This window comes from Eubalaena glacialis, chromosome X, assembly GCF_028564815.1.
Source record: "Eubalaena glacialis isolate mEubGla1 chromosome X, mEubGla1.1.hap2.+ XY, whole genome shotgun sequence".
NCBI classification, from domain to species: domain Eukaryota; kingdom Metazoa; phylum Chordata; class Mammalia; order Artiodactyla; family Balaenidae; genus Eubalaena; species Eubalaena glacialis.
The window spans coordinates 100,875,608-100,894,978 of NC_083736.1; the positions used below are offsets into that span (position 1 = coordinate 100,875,608).

Below are 19,371 nucleotides of genomic sequence, written 5' to 3' on the forward strand. Positions count from 1 at the left end.
AAAACATTCTTAGCTCCCAGGATGTAAAAAACAGGCCAGGATGTAAAAACTTTGCCGACCCCTATTCTATATCATAATAGAAGTCTAGATTATATGGGCATATCTCTTCATCAAAATTATACATCTATGATATGAGCATTTCAATGCGTGTAATTGTACCTCAGAAATACAGAACTGCAAAATAACAACAACAACAATAATAACCAAGTTAGAGATGTGAGAAGTGGGTGGAGGTAGAGATGAAATAATAATGGTAGAATGTTGATAATTGTTGAAGTTGGGTGACGGGCATATGGAGTTTGTTTATATCATTCTGTTTATTTTGTATGTGTTTGTTATTTTCCATAATAAAAGTTTTTTAAAAGAAAAAAAAACTTCCAGGATGTAGCTGAAGCAGTACTTAAAGGGAGTTTTCTAGCTTTAAGTGACTGTATTGGAAACTAAGAAAGGTTAAAATCAACTATAAAAACTTCCAGCTCAAAAAACTAGAAAAAGAACAACAAATTAAAAGCAAAGAAACTAGAAGGAAAGAAATAATCAGAATACAAATCAATGAAATAGAAAGCAGACGTACAATAGAGAAAAATCAACAAAGCCAAAAGTTGATTTCTGGAAAGGATTAATAAAATTGATAATCTTCCAGCGAAACTGATCAAGAAAGAGAAAACAGAAATTATCAATATCAGAAATGAAAATGGGAGCATCACTACAGATCCTAAGGCTACTTAAAAGATTGCATGAGCATATTATGTACAACTTTATGCCAGTAAGTTCAACAACATATATGGAATGGACAACTTCCTTTTAAGCCATAACTTACTGAGACAGGTATAAGAAGAAATAGAAAGTTTGAATAGTCCAATATCTATTCAAGAAATTGAATCTGTAATTTAAAATCTCCACACAAAGAGAAGAACAATAGGAATCTAATTAAAGAGATTCAAGCAGAGAACTGACAAGATCAGGTTTGATTTTGATTCAGATTGCAATGTGGAGAAAAGATTTGACAGTGGTAAAAGTGGATATGTGTAAAGACAATTGCCAGTGGTTGCCAGGGTTTAGGGGGAGGAAGGTGTGAATAGTCAGAGCATAGAGGATTTTTAGGGCATTGAAGCTATTCTGTATGTTACTATAATGGTAGATACATCATTATGCATTTGTCAAAATGCATAGGATGTACTACCCTCTGAACACTAATGTAAGCTATGGACTTTGGGTGATAATGATGTGTCAATGTGTGCTCATGGATTATAACAAATGTACCACTCTGGTTCAGGATGTTGATAGTGGGGGAGGCTCAATTTTGCTGTGAACCTAAAACTGCTCTAAAAACTAAACTGTCTCTTTAAAAAAAAAAAACAAACAGACAATTGCAGTAGCTCTAGTGGGTGATGATGGTGGCTTGGACCAGGATGGTAACAGTAAAAATAGAGGAAGAGAACATTGGACTTTTAAGGAAAATGGAGAAGCTCTGAAATACAGGTTGTAGAAAGTGAATTAACTAATGAAGTATTATAATGGACTTAAAGGACAATTTTAAGGGACATTTTAAGATGGAAACAATATACCTTGTTGTGTGACTTTCTGCCATAATACTCAGCTGTTCAGATGCAGGCACAAAGAAAGTTAAGAGTTAGGGTCATCCTGAATATGAGTTTTATAAGTGTGTCCAAAAAGGCAGAAATAAGAATGTGTTCAAACGGTCAATTATGAAATCTAAGGTGGGCATGAAAGAAGATAAAAGAAGGGCTTGTGGGATGGGAGAAAGTAGAGGGCAGTAGACAGGAAGACCCGATGTAAAATATAGGCACAGTTGAAAGAAGAGAAAGCTATAGTCAGAGAGTGTGATGTTTGAATCTATGATTTTGGAAGTGAAGCATTTTCAGTAGCAATTATAGATAATGACAAACCCCAAGGTATAACGATAGTAGTGGATGGCCAAAGTGAAATGGAAGAGAAGATGATTAGAGATTATATGGCAAGGAACTAAATAGCCAAGGTATTAGAACGTACAGGGAGTATGCCACTCAGTTCCAGATGATGGGAAAGAACATGAGACTGGGAGATAGATACAGCCTGATTTTCCTGCATACACCTTTGCAGAAGTTGGGACCCTAAAAGATGTTGGAAGTCATCAGTCCTTTGGCCTTCTGACTCCAGCTGTTTCCCTTTAAGGAATATCTATCTGACTGTACACGACTCCCTTCTATAGCTGGCTCACCAAGATGTGTTTTCCAGTCTGACCCCTGATACTCAGTCCCAAAATTTTAAAATTATGAAGGCACATAGTAGTCAAAGCAGTGCTGGACTCACAGTGATAGCATCGTCAGATCCACTTCCTGCTTCATAAAAGTACTAGAAAGGAATTAGGGCCTTTCACATGGTAAATTCTGGAAAATTGGCCTTCACCCTAGAATTGAGTTACTATCTGCACCTGACATAGTAACACAAGTTAGTAAGGGGACACAAAAAGATGTCATGAGGATAATGGGAGCCAGTTTTCTAACTGGCTGGAGAAAGGAGTTACAAATATGGAAAGGGAAAGGATAGAATGAACTCTGTGGCATTCAATTACAATTGGAGGTATTAGATGGATGATAGATAGATAGATAGATAGATATAAATGATAGATAATTGAATAAAATTAAAACCACTGGTATAAATGTATGAATAAATAAATAAACAGTAGAGAAGGTAAGGCTCCTTCTTACAATACAGAGCCAACAAATAAACATAGAAAGAATGCTAGAGTTAGAGAATCATCAATGGATGCTAAAATTAGTAGGTAAAAATTTGATTAGAAAAACAGGATATTTATACAGACTCAAAGTATCTCTCTACAAATTATGTATTAATTACAATGAGGAAAAAATAACAGTAGCTCTACAGTGGCAAAATCTGGTAGACACCACCTAAACCAAGCGATAAGAGTTAATATCACTAAAAATGGGACAATCAACATTATGTGCTTCCTAATACAAAGCACTGAAAAGAACACTGCATCACTTCTGTAGCATTCTGGCTGAAGATGCATAAACTAAATCTAACCATGAAGAACATGGAAAAAACCCAAATTGAGGGACCATCTACAAAATAACTCACCTGAATTCTTCAAATAATATCAAGATAAAGAAAAACAACAACAACAAAAAGCTGAGGCTCTGTTTCAGATTAAAGGCAACTAAAATGACATGACAACCAACTACAATGTGTGAACTTGCATTGGAAACTGGCCCAGGGAAAAATTAGCTATAATGTATTATGACTAATGATAAAATTAAAATATGAGCAGTAGTTTAGATAATATTACTGTATCAATGCTAAATTTTCTGATTTTGATGATTATACCACAGTTATATACAAGAATGTCTTTGTTTTTAGGAAATAAACACTGAAGTATTTAGAGGTAAAATGGCATGATATCTACACCTTACTCTCCAATGGTTGAGAAAAAAAGAATATATAGTCATCCCTCAGTATCCACTGGGGATTGATTCCAAACCCCTGAGGATACCAAAATCCATGGACGCTGAAGTCCCTTATATAAAATGATAGAGCAGTACTTCCCTTGAATTCTCCCTTGAAGTGGTTGTAATATCTTCCTGATTCCCTTATATATTTAATGATTTAAACAAAACCTTTGACATGTATTCATTTTGTATTTGTGTGAGAATCATGATTTTATCCTTTAAAAAAATGATAGTTAACACATAATATTGGTTGTTATCAAACAATGTAATAAATACTTGTCAACTTAAAAAAAACAAAAATAAAATAAAATAGTACAGTGGGCCCTCCATATCCGTGGGTTCTGCACCTGCGGATTCAACCAATCTGAAGTTGGTTAAATCAAGGGGTGCGGAACACATGGATTCTGAAGGCCGACTGTACATAAATTTATAAATAGAGAATGAAAAGCACTAGGCAAAATGTAAACAATTGCTGAATCTGGGTAGGATATACAGTAGTTCCTTGAATTATTCTTGCAGCTTTGCTGCAAGTTTGAAATTATGTCAAAATTTTAAATTACCCAAAAAAAGGTATCATGGACACACTCCACCTTGGGTCTTCTTATTTCCATACTTCTAGTTTATCAGCTCCCCCAGGTTTGGCCTTGTTTGGCTCCATACTTTGGATCTAGCTCTCTGTTTAGCATCCCAGATCATCAAACCAGTGTGGAACTGCTTATTCTAGCTCTGACCTTAGTCCCCCTTCTGGATTCATCTCTCATTATTTTTCCTTCAGCTCCAGGCATCAAAACCACATGTAAGGAAAATACCAAATCATAACATCTCATTCTGATCCATGGGGCACATTGGGTCCCTCATGGGCTGCACCTCTTCCATTTCCCCATTTCCCTTGTTTTCTCACTTGTACAGCAGTCTGGATGTAGCAGGTGTCTCATTCAAACCTATTGGGTTGATTTGAACTTGCCTGATTCATAAATGTGAAGAAATATATCATTATCTTCTAGAAATCCCACTTTCATGAGTCTGAAGGAACCAGAGACAGTCTCCATAAATCTTTTATGAACTCAAAGTTCAAGGAGGAGCCAATTTTAAATGGTTTGAGAGGAAACATCATCACCTCTGCCTTATGTACAGACTGCGTCCTTAAACAAACTATCCAAGGACTTTTTTAATATAATTGGTGGGATTGGGAAATCACCAATTTTCTTATGTAAATAGAAATTACCAGATGACTTTTCCAGGCCTGGCAAATGGAGATTTTGAATGATTATGGGATATGTACTTAATAATATTCAGATACCTACCATTTTACAAAGAAGATATATGTCAGGAAATGTGCAAGATGCTTTACATGTATTACCTCAACCCTGGGAGGTAGACATTAATATACTCCTTTTACAAATAAGGAGAGTAAAGCTCAGGGAGTTTAGGTGACTTTCCCAAGTTAATGTATCTCTTAAGTGGTAGAGCTGAGAAGTGAATCCTTCATGTCTTTCTGACTCCAGAGCCCATACTTTTGCCATTGCATCATATGGTCGTAACGAGTCAGTAGCCACCCTATAGTTTCCCTGCACTGACCTGTTAAAGGATCTTCCTAACAGCTGGTATTAGTTACTTTGGAGAAAGGATTGGTGGTTTCGGTGGGAATATATATAAGAGAGGGTTTCTCATACCATTTCAAACATATCACTTGCACTTGATTTGATGGATTTAATGTCTCCAAAATCTCCAGAGGGGAACTTTTTCAGCCACACCCAATCACCCTAGAAAGAAAAGGTAAAGATTGTTGGTGAGCCTTAGTTGTCAGCAGCTTTAGAGCAATGTCCCTTCCACATGAAGAGTTTATAGTTAGACCATCAGCCTAAACAAGCGTTGTTCCTCCTCTCTCACCCTCCACCCCATGGACATTCTGTATTCGGAGCTAAAAAGGAGGTCACATAGAGAAGTTAAAGTTTAAAATTCCAATTAACTAAAGCAGGGAAACAATTGCAGGGATGCAGATGCCAGAAAAGGAATGATACTGCTTTCTGCAACGACTTCCTTAACTAACTGCAGAAAGTGCTGGGTCATTTCACTCATTCATAGCTAAGTGATGTAGCACCAGGTTTCCTGCGATTAATGGTGATGGTTAGTGGTTGCAATTCTCACCGCCTTGAGGCGTCTATGTCGAGAGATGTAGGGCAGGAGATGTAGTGCAGCAAATGTTTCCTGCATTTACCTTGATCCATTTTTCTCCTGTGGGACAGGCCATTTTGGGGGCCTGTTATGCTTTAATCATAAACTGATTGGCTTAAACATCGATTAACCATTTTTTATTTGGATGTACAAATGTACTACCATAGTAATAGAGTAATCTAGACTCTTTCAGAAGTCTATTTCTGACTTTTTAAGCACAAAACAGCTATTTCTAAGGCTGCTGTCAAGTCAAAAACAACAATTATTTTACTGTCTTCACTTTAATACCAGTGCCTGATAGATAATTTTCTTCTACGTGCATAGCCTCAAGGATTCATCAGTCACCAAGCCCTGTTTAGTTCCTGTCCAACCCAAATCTGAAAAAAGCAATACATAGATTCCTTTTTCTCTGTAATAATAATAATAATGCCTTACATTTGCACAGCGCTCTCTCCTCTTCAAAGTGCTTTCACGTCTATTACCTATAGCCTGGAGATTCCATTTCAGGCTGCACCAATTTGTCATCAAGTAGAGATAATAAAGCAGAGAGCTCTGTACAGTCAAATTCCGAGAATAAGAGAGTGTAGCCACTCTCTTATTATGGAATATATCCAACTGTGGCACTACATCTGGAGACCAGCCGGAGGCAAAGGCTAATAATGGGAGCTGCAGGCATCTGAGTTACTCGCCGTACTGTGTGTTAGAGGGTATCTTCTGGCCAAGGAGCTCAAAACCCTTTAACTAGGAAATGGCTTCTAGAGGCCTTCAGCAGCTGAACAAAACTGTGCCAGCCAGGCTCATGCCCACAAAATTCAGAAAGGTAGTCCAGGACCAGTGCCTGCCTGTAGCAGAATGGTCAAAGTACCAAAGGCAGGTTTCCTGGTCTCTTGCCCAGCAATTCCCTGAGTGTGACCCTAGACCAGTTACATCATAGTCACTTAGGAACTGGTTAGAAAGGCCCATTGTAAGGCCCCACAAAATCTAAAGGATTTTGCCCTTTAGAGGGATCAAAGGCTGAGGCTTAATCTGAAAGAATAAACTCTAACTGGGAATTTACAAAGTCAGCCCATGTGTGGGTTATACACTGATGTGTATATAGTAAAGCCTTCCCAGCACCTTTGCAATTATATTACTTGGACCATGGTCACCGCTAGCCTCTATGGCACCTTTGTGCTAATTAGCAAAGGGTGCTTTCCCTCAAGTAAAAAAATGTGAGAATATTATTTTGCAGCCTGTGGCAGCCCTGTGATGTTGGGCAGCAGCCCCAGCTGTATATATCTGTGCATGTACCACACTCTCATTGACTCATACATCCTCCAGACACCAGGGAAAACACTCCACTAGCAGCTTCAGTATTCTGCGTACCACCAAGCCCTGCCTGCCAGGTAAAGCCTCTTTGTCAGGTCCGCCACCTCATTCCAGAACTAGGCTGAGAGGCCAGAATCTCTTTGCTCACTCCTGCACCACTCTCATATAAGTTACTATATGTCTACAATGTGAATAGTACCCTCTTAGAAGTGGTTCCCTTGTGCCGTGTACAGCCTGAATATCAGTACTGGCAGCCTTGACTCTGCCTATAGCCAGTGCCTAATACCTTCTTCCTGGAGTCCGCCCTATTGCAGATATGGGTCCGCTTTCTCTCTTGCTTATTAACTTTTACAAGTAGTTAAGCAGAGCTTTTTTTCCTCCCAAATCACCGAATTTGAGGGCTTCATATTTAAAGAAATTGAAGCCTGAAGAGATTAAATGACTTGCCCAAGGTCAGAAGGTTAGGTAGTAACAGAACCAAGGTCTTCCATCTCCCACTTTGTTGCTCTTTCCTCCCATGGTCTTTCTTTGGTTTGGGGGATTTGTGTGTGTTTGTTTAAAGATTTAAACAATTCTCATGAACTTTATAAGCAAATGTTTATTAAGTCTGTGTGTATCCTACTTTATGAGTAATGAGGAAAAGGGAGGATATGGGCAGGTTTTATCTTTACCGAGCATGCACTATTTGTTTTGTTTTTTCTTTTAAGAGAAAGAATGATAAAATATTTCACTCATCATTCACTTTTTAATTAAGAGGAAGAAACATCAAACTCTATCCACTAAAGTTTTTAGAAGTAATTTAAAGTCCATCAGTTTTGCACTAAGGCCATGTTGTATTAACTAAGAGTCAAGAAAATTAAGTCCTAGACCTGGCTTTGCCTCAAATTCAGGGGTGGTCTTAGGGTAGCTACCTCATTGGCCTGAGCCTCAGTTTCCTCACTGATAAAGCTGGACGACTTAGATGATTTCTAAGGTCCTTTTCAGCTTTGATGATCCGATTCTGTGATGAGAGAGAAAAGATGGTTGGTGCAAAGGAGAGGAGTGGAGAGAGAGCTATACGGGATATAGAAGGTGGGAAGATAGAAAAAAAGGCTCTGGAAAATAGAGATGAATGGGGAGGGTGTGCGGGGGAGAGACAGAAATGAGACAAAGAGAAAAACACAGGGAGAGGTTGAGAGACAGAAGGAGTCAGAGAATAAAGAGGGAGGATCAGTTCAGTGGGTTCTCTCTGAGTGTGTCAGGGTTGCACTACTGCCCACCTCACCCCTCTCCTCTAGACTGTGGCTATTAGAACAGATCCTGACACATCCCCATTGCATCAGCCAGTCATAGCTCTTTCTCCCCAGCAGTCTGCTCAGCTGGCTTTCCTTTTACATCTCACAGAGTATCTCTGAGATAAGGGCTGATTTTCCTGTACAGTTCCGAAGGCTATGCATCTGTGTGTCCCATCAAAGTGTGAATTTGTGTCAGTGTATACAATGTTATGGCATGTCCTAAAGAAGCCTGTCCTTTGTTATTAGGTATCTGCTACTCCAGGCACATTGTCTGGAACTTCCACACCTTCCAGTAAAAATTCTTATGAAAATCCGGTTTATTCTAAACAGAAACTAGATAATGAATCTTTAAAACACTCCTAATAGAGGGCTGTTTCAGAAGGCACACTGGACCTCTTTGTTTGGTCTGTTGATTCGATTGACTACCGCTCTCTCCTGGAGTCCTCTTTAGCTCTAGCTAGGCAGTTTTCTAGCTTCAACTGTCTTCCTTTGCACCCTGCCATCAGCCTAATCTTGACCTCATGGTGTGGTATTATTCTCACTAACACCTTCCTTTTGTGCAGATAAAGTCCCCCTTTGGCCCACACAATTCAGAAACACCCATGATCTGACTGACCAACAACAGTCATTATGGGAACTAACTCAACTGTCTGCTTCCTTCCAAAATGAGGAAATATCTGACAAATTCTTAAAGGCCAATTACATACAGATGTTTATTTTCTCCCTTCTTAATTCTACACTATCACCTTCCAGCTCCACCAAATAAAACATACCACAATTAAACACATAAATTCTTCTGCAGAATCAGAGAATCATAGCATATCTGAGCCAGAAGAGGCCTTACTCTTAGTTCAGCAATTCTCAACCCTGGCTGCTCATATAGGGGAACTTTTAAAAGAAATACCAATGCCTGGGCCCACCCCATACCAAATGAATCAGAGTTACTATGCCTGGGCATAGGTATTTTTTCGTTTCCCACAGAGATTCTAATGAACAGCCAAGATTAAGAATTTAGTTCAACCCCTCAATTTACAGATGAAAAACCAAGAGACTGCCTTAGGTATTGAGATTTACTTCAGAATCTTAGAGATGTCAATATATTTGTAAAGCCATCAGCCCCATTCCATTTGACATTCAGAAGATTATCTTGAGATTATCTTGCCTTTGGTCTCTGAGAGAGTAGAACTGTCAATTCCCCAATACCTCAAGTTTACATTTGAATCAAATCTCCTCTTTGATTAAATTAAGTTCAAGGCAAGATCCAGAGGTTTTCTGCTCCAAATTAAAGTCAACACACTTCAGGTACACTGAGAAAATATATGCCATGCTAATCTTGGCGTTTTTATGTAGTTATAAATTATTTATCCAATGAAGGAGAGCATTCACTTGGAAAATCCAACGGTGGACAACCTAAAAACTCATTCTGGCCTGTTTTGGACTTTCTTTGTAGTTACTATTGAAGTTGAGAGTGTTTGCTGCTTTTGGGAGTATCTTCAAACAAAACAAGGAAACCATACTGGGAAGGCCTTACTTAGGAGGGACAGAAAGGCAGTCTAGTTTCCCTTTTACCCCCTGCTTAACTCTTTCCTGCTGAGAAGAAACAGTTCGTCTCTCCAACTGATTCAAGATTTGTTCTGGTTGCCAAATTCCAGTATCTTAGAACAAGGGGTTGGGGGTGGTCTCTTAAAGCTCGAAAGACAGAAATTTAAGTGAAATAAAAAGGATTTCTATTTTAGACATCAGAAGGTAACCTTTTGCTGCAAGAGGAAGTACAGGCTGAGAAAAGGAAAGAAATAAATAATTTTTTAAAGATTTCAGTAATATCAGAGAATAACAGGTAAAGGAAGAACAAGCAGTATTTGAAGGGAAGAGCTTGCCCCAAGCCTTACTCTATATAAGCATGTCTCTAGACATCCCATCACAAACAGTTCACTCAGGAAGTCATCTCTTCTATTATTATATCTATGTCTTCTGGAATGAGTGACATGGTTAAGTGTTTGGGCCTCACGAACTGTTTTCCGCATTCATAGTAAATACATGGTGTTGAAAGATCAATGAAGTTGGAAGTAAGTAGATTAGTTGCCGAGGAAAATCATCGTCAAAAATGTCATCCAAACAAGTCTGTAAGGGGATAATGGACAAAAAAAACTTATCAAAAGGAAAGACTTACCAAAAGCCTCAATATTTTGGCACAAAGACTAAGTAAGTCCTACGTCACTGCCTCATTTTAAAACCCAAGAAGGCAGCAGATTAGATAGCTGTTGGATATCCTACCTCATAAATCGCTATGTTGGAGTTTTCATAGGTAGCTGGAGTTAGGCTCCCTGAAGAAAAGGAGAGCCTTGGGGACCTTCCACTTTGGACCTCCAATGTGATCTGGAAGCTTACACTGGCACGACTTCCTCTCTGTGAAAGGATTAGAAAAGAAAGTTTATGAACAAAATTACCGTGATTGAGGACAGAGCATTGAGCTATGGTATAGACACTGTGCTTACATGGTATTTTTTTCTTCTTTAATTCCTAAGAGAGTAGCTCTATGAGTTGAGCTCTATAAACATGAGATTGATTAATTTTTCCTATCCCCAGCATTTTTTTATGCTAGGATTCGTTCTGTGCTTCACCTCCGTATACCACAATTCACCTCCATATACCACAAAAGAAAGGCAAAGCTTTGCAGATATTTCCATCTCCTAGAGAAGATTAGAGCCGTGGATTTTGGGGGACAAGAAAGAACGCCTGTCATAATTTAATTTGGGACCCTCATTTTATAGACAAAAATGAGAAAAAGATGAGAATCTAACATTTTGAAAAAATCAATAGAAAAATTAGGACAGAATCCCACTGTTCTGGCTCTTAGGCCTAGCTCTTTATATTATACCATCTTGAATGGCATCCTTTTTTGTGCAGGCAAGATTAATGGCAGAAGATATCTCAGAAAGCTATAAGATGGTAGAGAGTGAGAAGATCATCTGCCCATGATTTATAAGTCTGATGTTTAAATAGGCCAAATTTCTTATTTCTTTATTTGTTAATTAGTACACATAAGCCTGGTAAGAGAGGGCTAGGAAGTGTACAGTTGAATGACAAAAGGAAGGGTTATCTCCAATCTGTGTTAACTTTTAAAATTGAACATCTTCAACTGAACTTAATATCTTCAACTGAACCAGCAGACGTACTTCATATGAAGAAATAATAAGTCAACAAGTTCCTCATATCCTTCTCCACGTCTCTAAATATGCCTTTCTTAAAATTATAGCAATTCAGAGTTAGCAGTTACATTTGGTATTGTCTAGTCCATTCCCCACCACCAACTCCAACACTCTCATTTTACAATGAAGAAACAGAGACCTAGAGAGGGACTTAGGGACTGGAAGAGGAATGTAGATGTTATATTTCCGGTCTTGTGTTCTTTGTACCACATCATGCTTTGTTTCACTCTTGCTTGCCAATAAAAATTAATCTTAAGTAGTTTCACACACTCTGCCCTTAACAATCTTTGATAAACTGAAGATCACCAGCTGATTTAGCCCCGAGTTCAGTTCATTCTACCAAGACAAGACTAACACAAAGCTCCAAGGCAATAGTAAACTATACTTAGCTCCTAATGTGTTGAAGTCCCAACAGCTCAAGATTCAGACAAAATGGAAAACTTGACTCTTCACATAACCCTTGCATCAACCTGAACTCTCCTCAACAGAGCAAGGCCAGAGAGGAATCCACTTCCCTTTCATTCTTTATTTTCATATCTCAGCAGGAGCACCTAGATCTGTATATTGAGATATAAACCTCTCCATGAAGGGCAAAGGAGAGAGCAAGAGAATCTGCCAAAATCCACATATATTTGGGCTTCAGCTTCACTTTCTTCTAAAAACTTCCTTTCCTGACCTGACTTCTACTGACCTGCCAATTTTTCTAGACTGAATTAATTTTTTATTCACCAAGAGTTTACACTTTCAGACATTCCATTTGGATGGAATTCTTGGCTTGGCTTCTTGACTGATTAGACACAGCCAGCTGCAAGTTTGTGACTACACAGCAGTTAAGGAAAATATATGCTCCCCTTATCTTCTTCCATCAGAACCCATGATACAAGCCAAGTGCCAAAAAGGATCTGGAGGCCAACGGCTATGTTCTTCTAGGTAATGCCATCCCTTTCCACCTGGGCCAATATAGTAAAGAAAAAAGGAGAAGAAGAAGAAGAAGAAGGAGAAGAAGGAGAAGCAGCCCTGTAAGGCTATCTATCCCTGTTGCTATTCATTTTTATCACTCATATGGTGAGAAGTGGTGATGATTGTATTTTTTAACTCTCATTATGTCAGAATTTATGTACAAGCGAAAGAAAAGATCTATTATCATGAACAAGATTTTAAAACCTTAGGCACTTTGCTCATCTGAAGGTAGCACTGTTCTGTTATTTATGGTGATTTTGTGAGAACTGGTATGAAACCCAAATATATTTAGTGTCTCAGTAGGAAAGAGAGAAGGCATAGGTGGAAGAGGTTTTATATTTACTGGACTACTACAAGGCCTATAAGAAGGAGAGGCTAATTCAGTCCAAAATTGAGCTATGTTTATTGTTTTGACACTTTAGACCCAAAACATCTAGTTATATTGAATATGACAAATCCAGACAAATTCCACCACTTGAGTTCCAGTGTCCTCTGGTGGCTTCAAAAATAGAGACTAACATCAATAAGTTTTGATGGCATAAGGGCAGAATGTAGCTTTCAGCCACAGTGATCATTTTGGCATTCAGCAATACATTTCCAGGAACATGATATCAACCTTACAAAAGGATCTGGTGATTTAAACAAGTAAGAGTTAGGGTTGTAATTGAGACTTAAAGCAAACAGCTGAACTTTTCATTTGATTCCAAATGCACAGGGTATTATCATGTAAATCCACTCTCACCCAGCCAACTAGTTAAAGCATACCTTTTAGTGTCACATTTAGGCAAGTGATCAGTTCTGTCACAGAGATAATTAATTCTCAGATCTGGTATGCTGGTGTAGCAAAAGTAAATAGCACATAAGAACAATGTGAGGTGTGGGAATCCTCTCCCTACACCCTGCCACCACCATACTAGAATTTGCAAAGACGAATGTCTTATTTTGACCACATATACTGGGCACAAAGAGGCACAGTCTCCTACTACTAGCTGCCTTGGACAAAACTCTTCCCTACACATTTTCTTTTCCCAGCTCTTGTTTGTGCTGTTTTCTCTGCCTAGGAGGCCTATAGGGGTGAGGCAGGTAATATAAATTGATGAAATAAGTTGAGTATAAGACAATAGAGAGTGATGGGAAATGTGTCAAACTGCAGACACCGTTTTTGCAAATTCTTCCGAAAATGGTGACTACTGAAGAGTTTCAGCCAGTTGCCACAATGATGCCCAAAGTTGATAGATCTTCCAACCTATAAAGAACATCCAGAAATCCAGGTTTTTATGTATAATCTCACAATCCCAAAATTCTGGCTACAATTTTTTAAAACCATAAAGGTCAGACAAAAGTGGTTACCAGTTTGTGACCTGGGACCTAGACAAATCCTCTCCCGCCTTCTTTAAGACCCAGATTCGGTGCTGGGTCTCTAAGAAGCCTTCCTCCACTGATCGATCTCCTCTTAAGTTCTACCATATTTCTAGTGTCCTCTGTGCAATATGGCATCTACCGACTCGTATGGTATGATTTGTCTCTCTGACTTGACTGTAATCTCCATGAAGGCAGGGACTACATGCCATCTCTTACAAAGCGTAGCCCAAGGCCAGGACATAGTGGCAGGCACTCAGTGAAAATAGCCAATTACAACACAATCACAATCAGAAGAGAGCCCCTGGTGACACTTAACTTTCTTTCACTAGTTGATTCATTCACCACTTTTAAGAACACCTATTACACTATCAGCACCGCATCAGGTGCTATGGGCTAACATTAAAACAAAAAAGATGTACCTCCACCCTTGAGAAACTAGCAATCACATGTTGAGTCCAAATGTACAAAAAAAGGGCTATATGACTTCAAAGCTACACTATTGCTCAAAGTGCGCTGCATCACTTTCTCAAAACTAAGACAGCACTATCCAATAGCAATGTAACATGAGCCACATATGTACTTTTAAGTTTTCTAGTAGTCACATTAAAAAACCTAAAAAGAAACAGGTGAGGTTAATTTTAGTAATATACTTTATTTAACCCAATATATCTAAAGTATTATCATTTTGACATGTCATTAATATTTTTTAAAATTTTAATGAGATATTTTACATTTATACTGTCTTCTAAGTCCAACGTGTATTTTACTCTTACAGCACATCTCAGTTCAGGCTAGCTACATGCCAAGTGCCCAATAGTCACTTGTGGCGTGTGGATACCAGCTTGGGCTGTGCAGTAAGAGAAAGGGATGCTCCTTACCTTACTGCCAAAGTGGGGATTGATAAACGTCACATCCTCCAAAGTCAGTAGAATTCTGTTGGGTCCTTTAATCAACTGGATTTTATTTATACGACGTCTGAAACAAGCATACAATCAGAAGGTCACAGGGGGCGGGATGTTTTGCAAACCAGGGGTAAATTTGCCCTATGATAGAAGTTAAAAAATATACAAGATAATTGAGAGAATAACCACACATAGATGTTTACCACAGTATCCACAGCAAAGAGAGAGAACAAGCCTGGTCCTCATAACTTGCAATGTTACAAAGACCAAAAGAGAAAAGTGAAAATGCTATTAAAGAGGTATCAAAAGGGAGAGTGCTGCATGGGGATGGTATCTCAGACTAATAAAACAGTGATTCCACATCGAGGGTACATTCAAAACAACACCTCTGAATACTTTTAAAGAACTCAACACCTTTTGTCATATGCCATAGTATATATTCTGATAATACCAAGGCCAAGAATCATTAATCTCCATTTTATAAATACAAAAAACACATTAAAGAGACAAAACAAAATTAAGCAAATTATGTGAGATCCCATAGCCTGAGGCAGAGCTGGGACTTGAATCCTTGGTGTCTGGCTGTGGGCCCAGATTTCTGCCCAAAAGACCACTTGTCTTGCAAAGTTGCATCTATACGTTGCCAAAGCAACAGGTTGAAAAGTGGAAAAATTCAATCAGTTGGTTGCTTTGTCTACATGATTCCAAACAAGTGGGCTGACTGAGTTTTTTTCCTTTGACTGAATTGGTCTCTTGTTTAAAGAGTCTTGTCTCACAGTTTAAACCTGATTCTCTCCAAACATGCCCATTAATTTGCGGTGAATGCAATTATTTCTTACAAATCAATTACTAGACACATAGGAGTTTATGATGTCTACCCACACAGCCAGGTGGGTCCTCAGTTGAGCTAACTGAGCAACCTGAGGACCTGAAGGGAACCTTGGATTAGTCCGTGTGGTTGTTTTGTTCTGTTTTGTCTTGGGGGCTCTGATAGCTACAGTTTGGCTTCACTTTTTCCATAACCCCTTAATGGTCATCCTGTGGAATGTATTAAAGCCGACAGCCAGAATGGGGAAAACAACCACTGAATGAAAATGCTTTGTCAAGTTGCTCTAAGAAGTCTACAGTGTCACTGTAGCTTTAAGTACCAGCAACCCAGACAGTTTTTCTCAGTGATTCTACTGATTTGTAAACAAACAATTAATGTGTTTCTAATTGTCTGCCAACAAATATGTCCCTTATCACTGTGGGAGCTGCTGCCCTGCAGAGAAAATTAAAAGAGCCCTGTAGTGAATTCTTGGGTAGAGCACATGAATCTTTTGGCAAAGTAAAGCATCACTCCCTAACTCATCTATTTCATATGTGCAGTGAATTGTCTTAAAACAGGCACACCTGTAAAAATAATCATGCTACAGAATACACTCTAGTAGAAAAAAAACTGGACTCTCAATCTAGAGACCTGGGGTGTAGTGCAGATTCTGTCATTAATTAGCCAGATTACCTTGGATAAATAATTTAACCTCTTCATGCCCCAGTGTCCTCATCTATCTAGCCAGATAATAGTCCTTGCATTACTCGCTTTATAGAGTTGTTTTGAAAATCAAATGAGATAATATATGTGAAAGTGCTTCGAAAAGCGCGAAGCACTATGAAAGTATAAGAGCTCATTATTTTCATTATCATCATTAGTATTACAAAGCACGGGAGAGCTTTATAGAAAGGCGAGGCAATCTGGTTCAGAGTAGGGAGAAAGGAGGAGTTCAAAGAATCCTTTGTTTTGGGTGGTTGGGTTCTTTGCACGTCTTTCTTTCGGAAGAAAAAAAAACTTAAACAATCAAAACACAGAGAAAAGGAAGGAACAGAGAGCCACTCTCCTGCAAGTAATCACCATCTATTACAGAAACTCATCAGCCGCTCAGCTCTTCTGATTGCAGCCACGGTGGGCAGAGAGAGGGAGGAAGGCAGCAGAGAGAGGGCATCTTTTGTGCTTTGTTAACTGAAGAACCAAGGCCCAAGTGACTCTGGGAAATGATGTGCCTCTCTCCCATCTCTGAGTTTTCTGTGACCACTTGAAGTACCAATTGTCTCAAACTCATTTTCCTCTCCAATCATCTTCCTCTCCAGTCTTCTTTGCCCTTCAGCCCACAAGATCCAAACAAACCCCCCCCCCCATTACTTTGTTTTCTTTTTTTCCTTCCCTTCCTGAGAATTGCAGGTTGGGCTCACTCTAAGCCCAAAAAACCAGTCAATTCCATGAGAAAGACCAGTGAGATCAGTCATTTGGGGGAGAGTGGGGGGGGGGATTGACAAATAAACAGCTAAGTGACTCCATTTTCCACCTTGCCATGGCATCTTTTGGCATTGGGGAGCCAGAGCCTATTACTCTTCAAATCTCCCTAGGGGGGAAGATTTTGATTGGAGGGCATTTATTTTCACTAAGTATCTCATGATGTTAATTAAATACTTTATTCTTTGGCAGCAGCTAAAGACATTAAATTTCTGTTCTGAGCAGAGATATGTCACAGTCATAGAAATTGAAAGAAAAACTTCCTTTGAACTACACTATTGTCTTTATCAAGTGTGCTTTAACAATGCATAAGCTACCTACTATTTTGTGTGGCTTTATCAAGTTTCTAATACTGGGGAGATGGATAATAGTGGTTTTTCACAGCGATGCTAACATTCTAACACTAAGAGTAACACCTGTTATAGTTTCAATCCAGGATTTTGCAGACTCATTAGAACATCAGAGCTGGAAGGGCTCTTAAAGATCATCTAATCCAATTCCTTCATTTTACAAATGAGAAAATTCTGGCCAAGAGAGGTTTAGTGTCTTGTCCAAATTTACACAGCTACTTAATACACTCTAGACATTTTTTTTCTTGGAATTTTCCAAAATAGCTCCACTCCATTCCCTACCAAGTTCTTGTCATATTGTTGTTAGGACCACCCACAAAGAGATAACAAAGGTGTGGTTTGCAGGGTGGAAAGGGTAAAGTGGGAGGGGTATGGCTGATTTCATTTTTCATTTTTCCCAAATCATCCTAATGTGGGGAGGATCCAACTGTTAAAATGCAAAGATTATAAGAAAGGGGTGTCATATTAAGCCATCTTCAGCCATTTATCCCTGATCCTGAATTAGTTCATCAGAGTAGTTGGTCATGTATTAAATGATCTGAGGGAGAAAAACAAGGACTTGATGATGTTGATGATCAGCTAGGATAGTTTTTGTCCAAGGAAGAAGGACAGTAAAAATCTGGAATATGATACCCTGGGCAAAAGAGATTACTGTCAAAGTGAGGATCCTGGGCTCCCAACAATCAGCAGGAGAGTCCCACGTGCTTGGGAAGGAGATGAGATTTACTGTTTCTTGAGCACCTACTGTGAGTCAGGTATTGTTCTAGGTACAATACTTGCTTCAGTTTATTTAATCCCCACTACAGTCCTGTGAATTAATACCATTATTCCCAAATCTTAGGTTCGAGCCAAAGTCTGCCTAATTCTTGGAACTTGTTAAAATATCCCAGTCCATACCTACCACTCCATACCATTTGAGGAAGGAAGTGGTTATAGGAGACTCTGCCAGTGGAAAAGGGAGCACAGCTAGGGAGTAGGCAGGCCCTAAAGTACTAGTTCTCTTATTTCACGATAGTGTTGAGAGCCAGATCTACTCACAGGCGACAACACTGACAACACAGCTGAGGAAGTTATTCTTGGCATCATGAAAACACTTCACTCTAAATGGGGCCGGTAGGGATGGTAAATCACTACGGAAAAAAGAAAATCAGTGGGTCATGTAATGAGGCAATTGTACTGAAACATGACTTCCCAGAAATCAATATTAACAAGGCTATAATGGGCTTGTGTTTTTATATACAAAAAGAAAAAAATGTACCTTATAAAGTAAGCAAATCCATTAATAGACAGCAGGGCTATAAGCAAGGCAAGGCAGACCATCACAGCGAAGGCAGGGTCGATGCCTGCAGAGAGGAAGAGGAGGGGGAAGAATGGCATCAGAAAGAGGCTGTAAATAAAGGGCACCACTGAGCGACTCCTCGTGCTTTCTGGTGACTCTAAAATCAAGCTACATCTACCTAACTTAATTCTATTTTTCTCCAGCACAGTCTGTCTTGTTGACTTTATGGACACAGAAAGCAATTTCACTGTTCTGAAGCAAAACCACTCACCACTCTGACAATAACAAATCACATGAATTAAGGCTGACCTGGGTGTTTCCTTGGAGAAAAAAAGTCCACGAATGGAAAACTTTGAGTACTTTAATTTAAGTTGGACAGCAATAGAGTTCTTGAGAATAAATATGTTATCTCACCTGCGAAGGGTATTATGTTGGCTTCATAAAATAAAAGACCTTTTTGATTCACCTGAGCCCATAGACCTCGTGAGTTATAGATGAAAAATGTAACACTTGTCCTTCAAGGGTGAGTCTGGTTTTGATAATTAGTGTTTTCACTAGGATGTAAATTGTCCTCTGTAAAATCTAAGTATTTGGATAGATTACTAAGATTTCAGAGGGAAATATATGATGAGGCAAGTAAAGAGGTACCTGGGTATGTCACGCTAAAACAAAGTAGAAGTTGAAGTCTATTTCAAATAGATGCATTTGGTTTTAGAAGGGTGTGGGGTACACTTGCATAGGAATAGTATAGATCCTTCCAAATTTCCCCTCTGGCTCTCAGAGATTGGATGGAGT

The 19,371-nt window shown here is 38.9% G+C and overlaps 1 protein-coding gene across 1 annotated transcript in view; it reads right to left on the reverse strand.

Annotated features, from left to right (window-relative positions):
- GUCY2F (guanylate cyclase 2F, retinal) overlaps positions 1–19,371 on the reverse strand; it is a 92,194-nt gene that overhangs the window by 36,332 nt on the left and 36,491 nt on the right. The window contains 4 exon segments of the mRNA XM_061178197.1: positions 5,144–5,233; positions 10,502–10,633; positions 14,637–14,733; positions 18,556–18,640. Coding sequence (XP_061034180.1) covers positions 5,144–5,233; positions 10,502–10,633; positions 14,637–14,733; positions 18,556–18,640 — 404 coding nt within the window.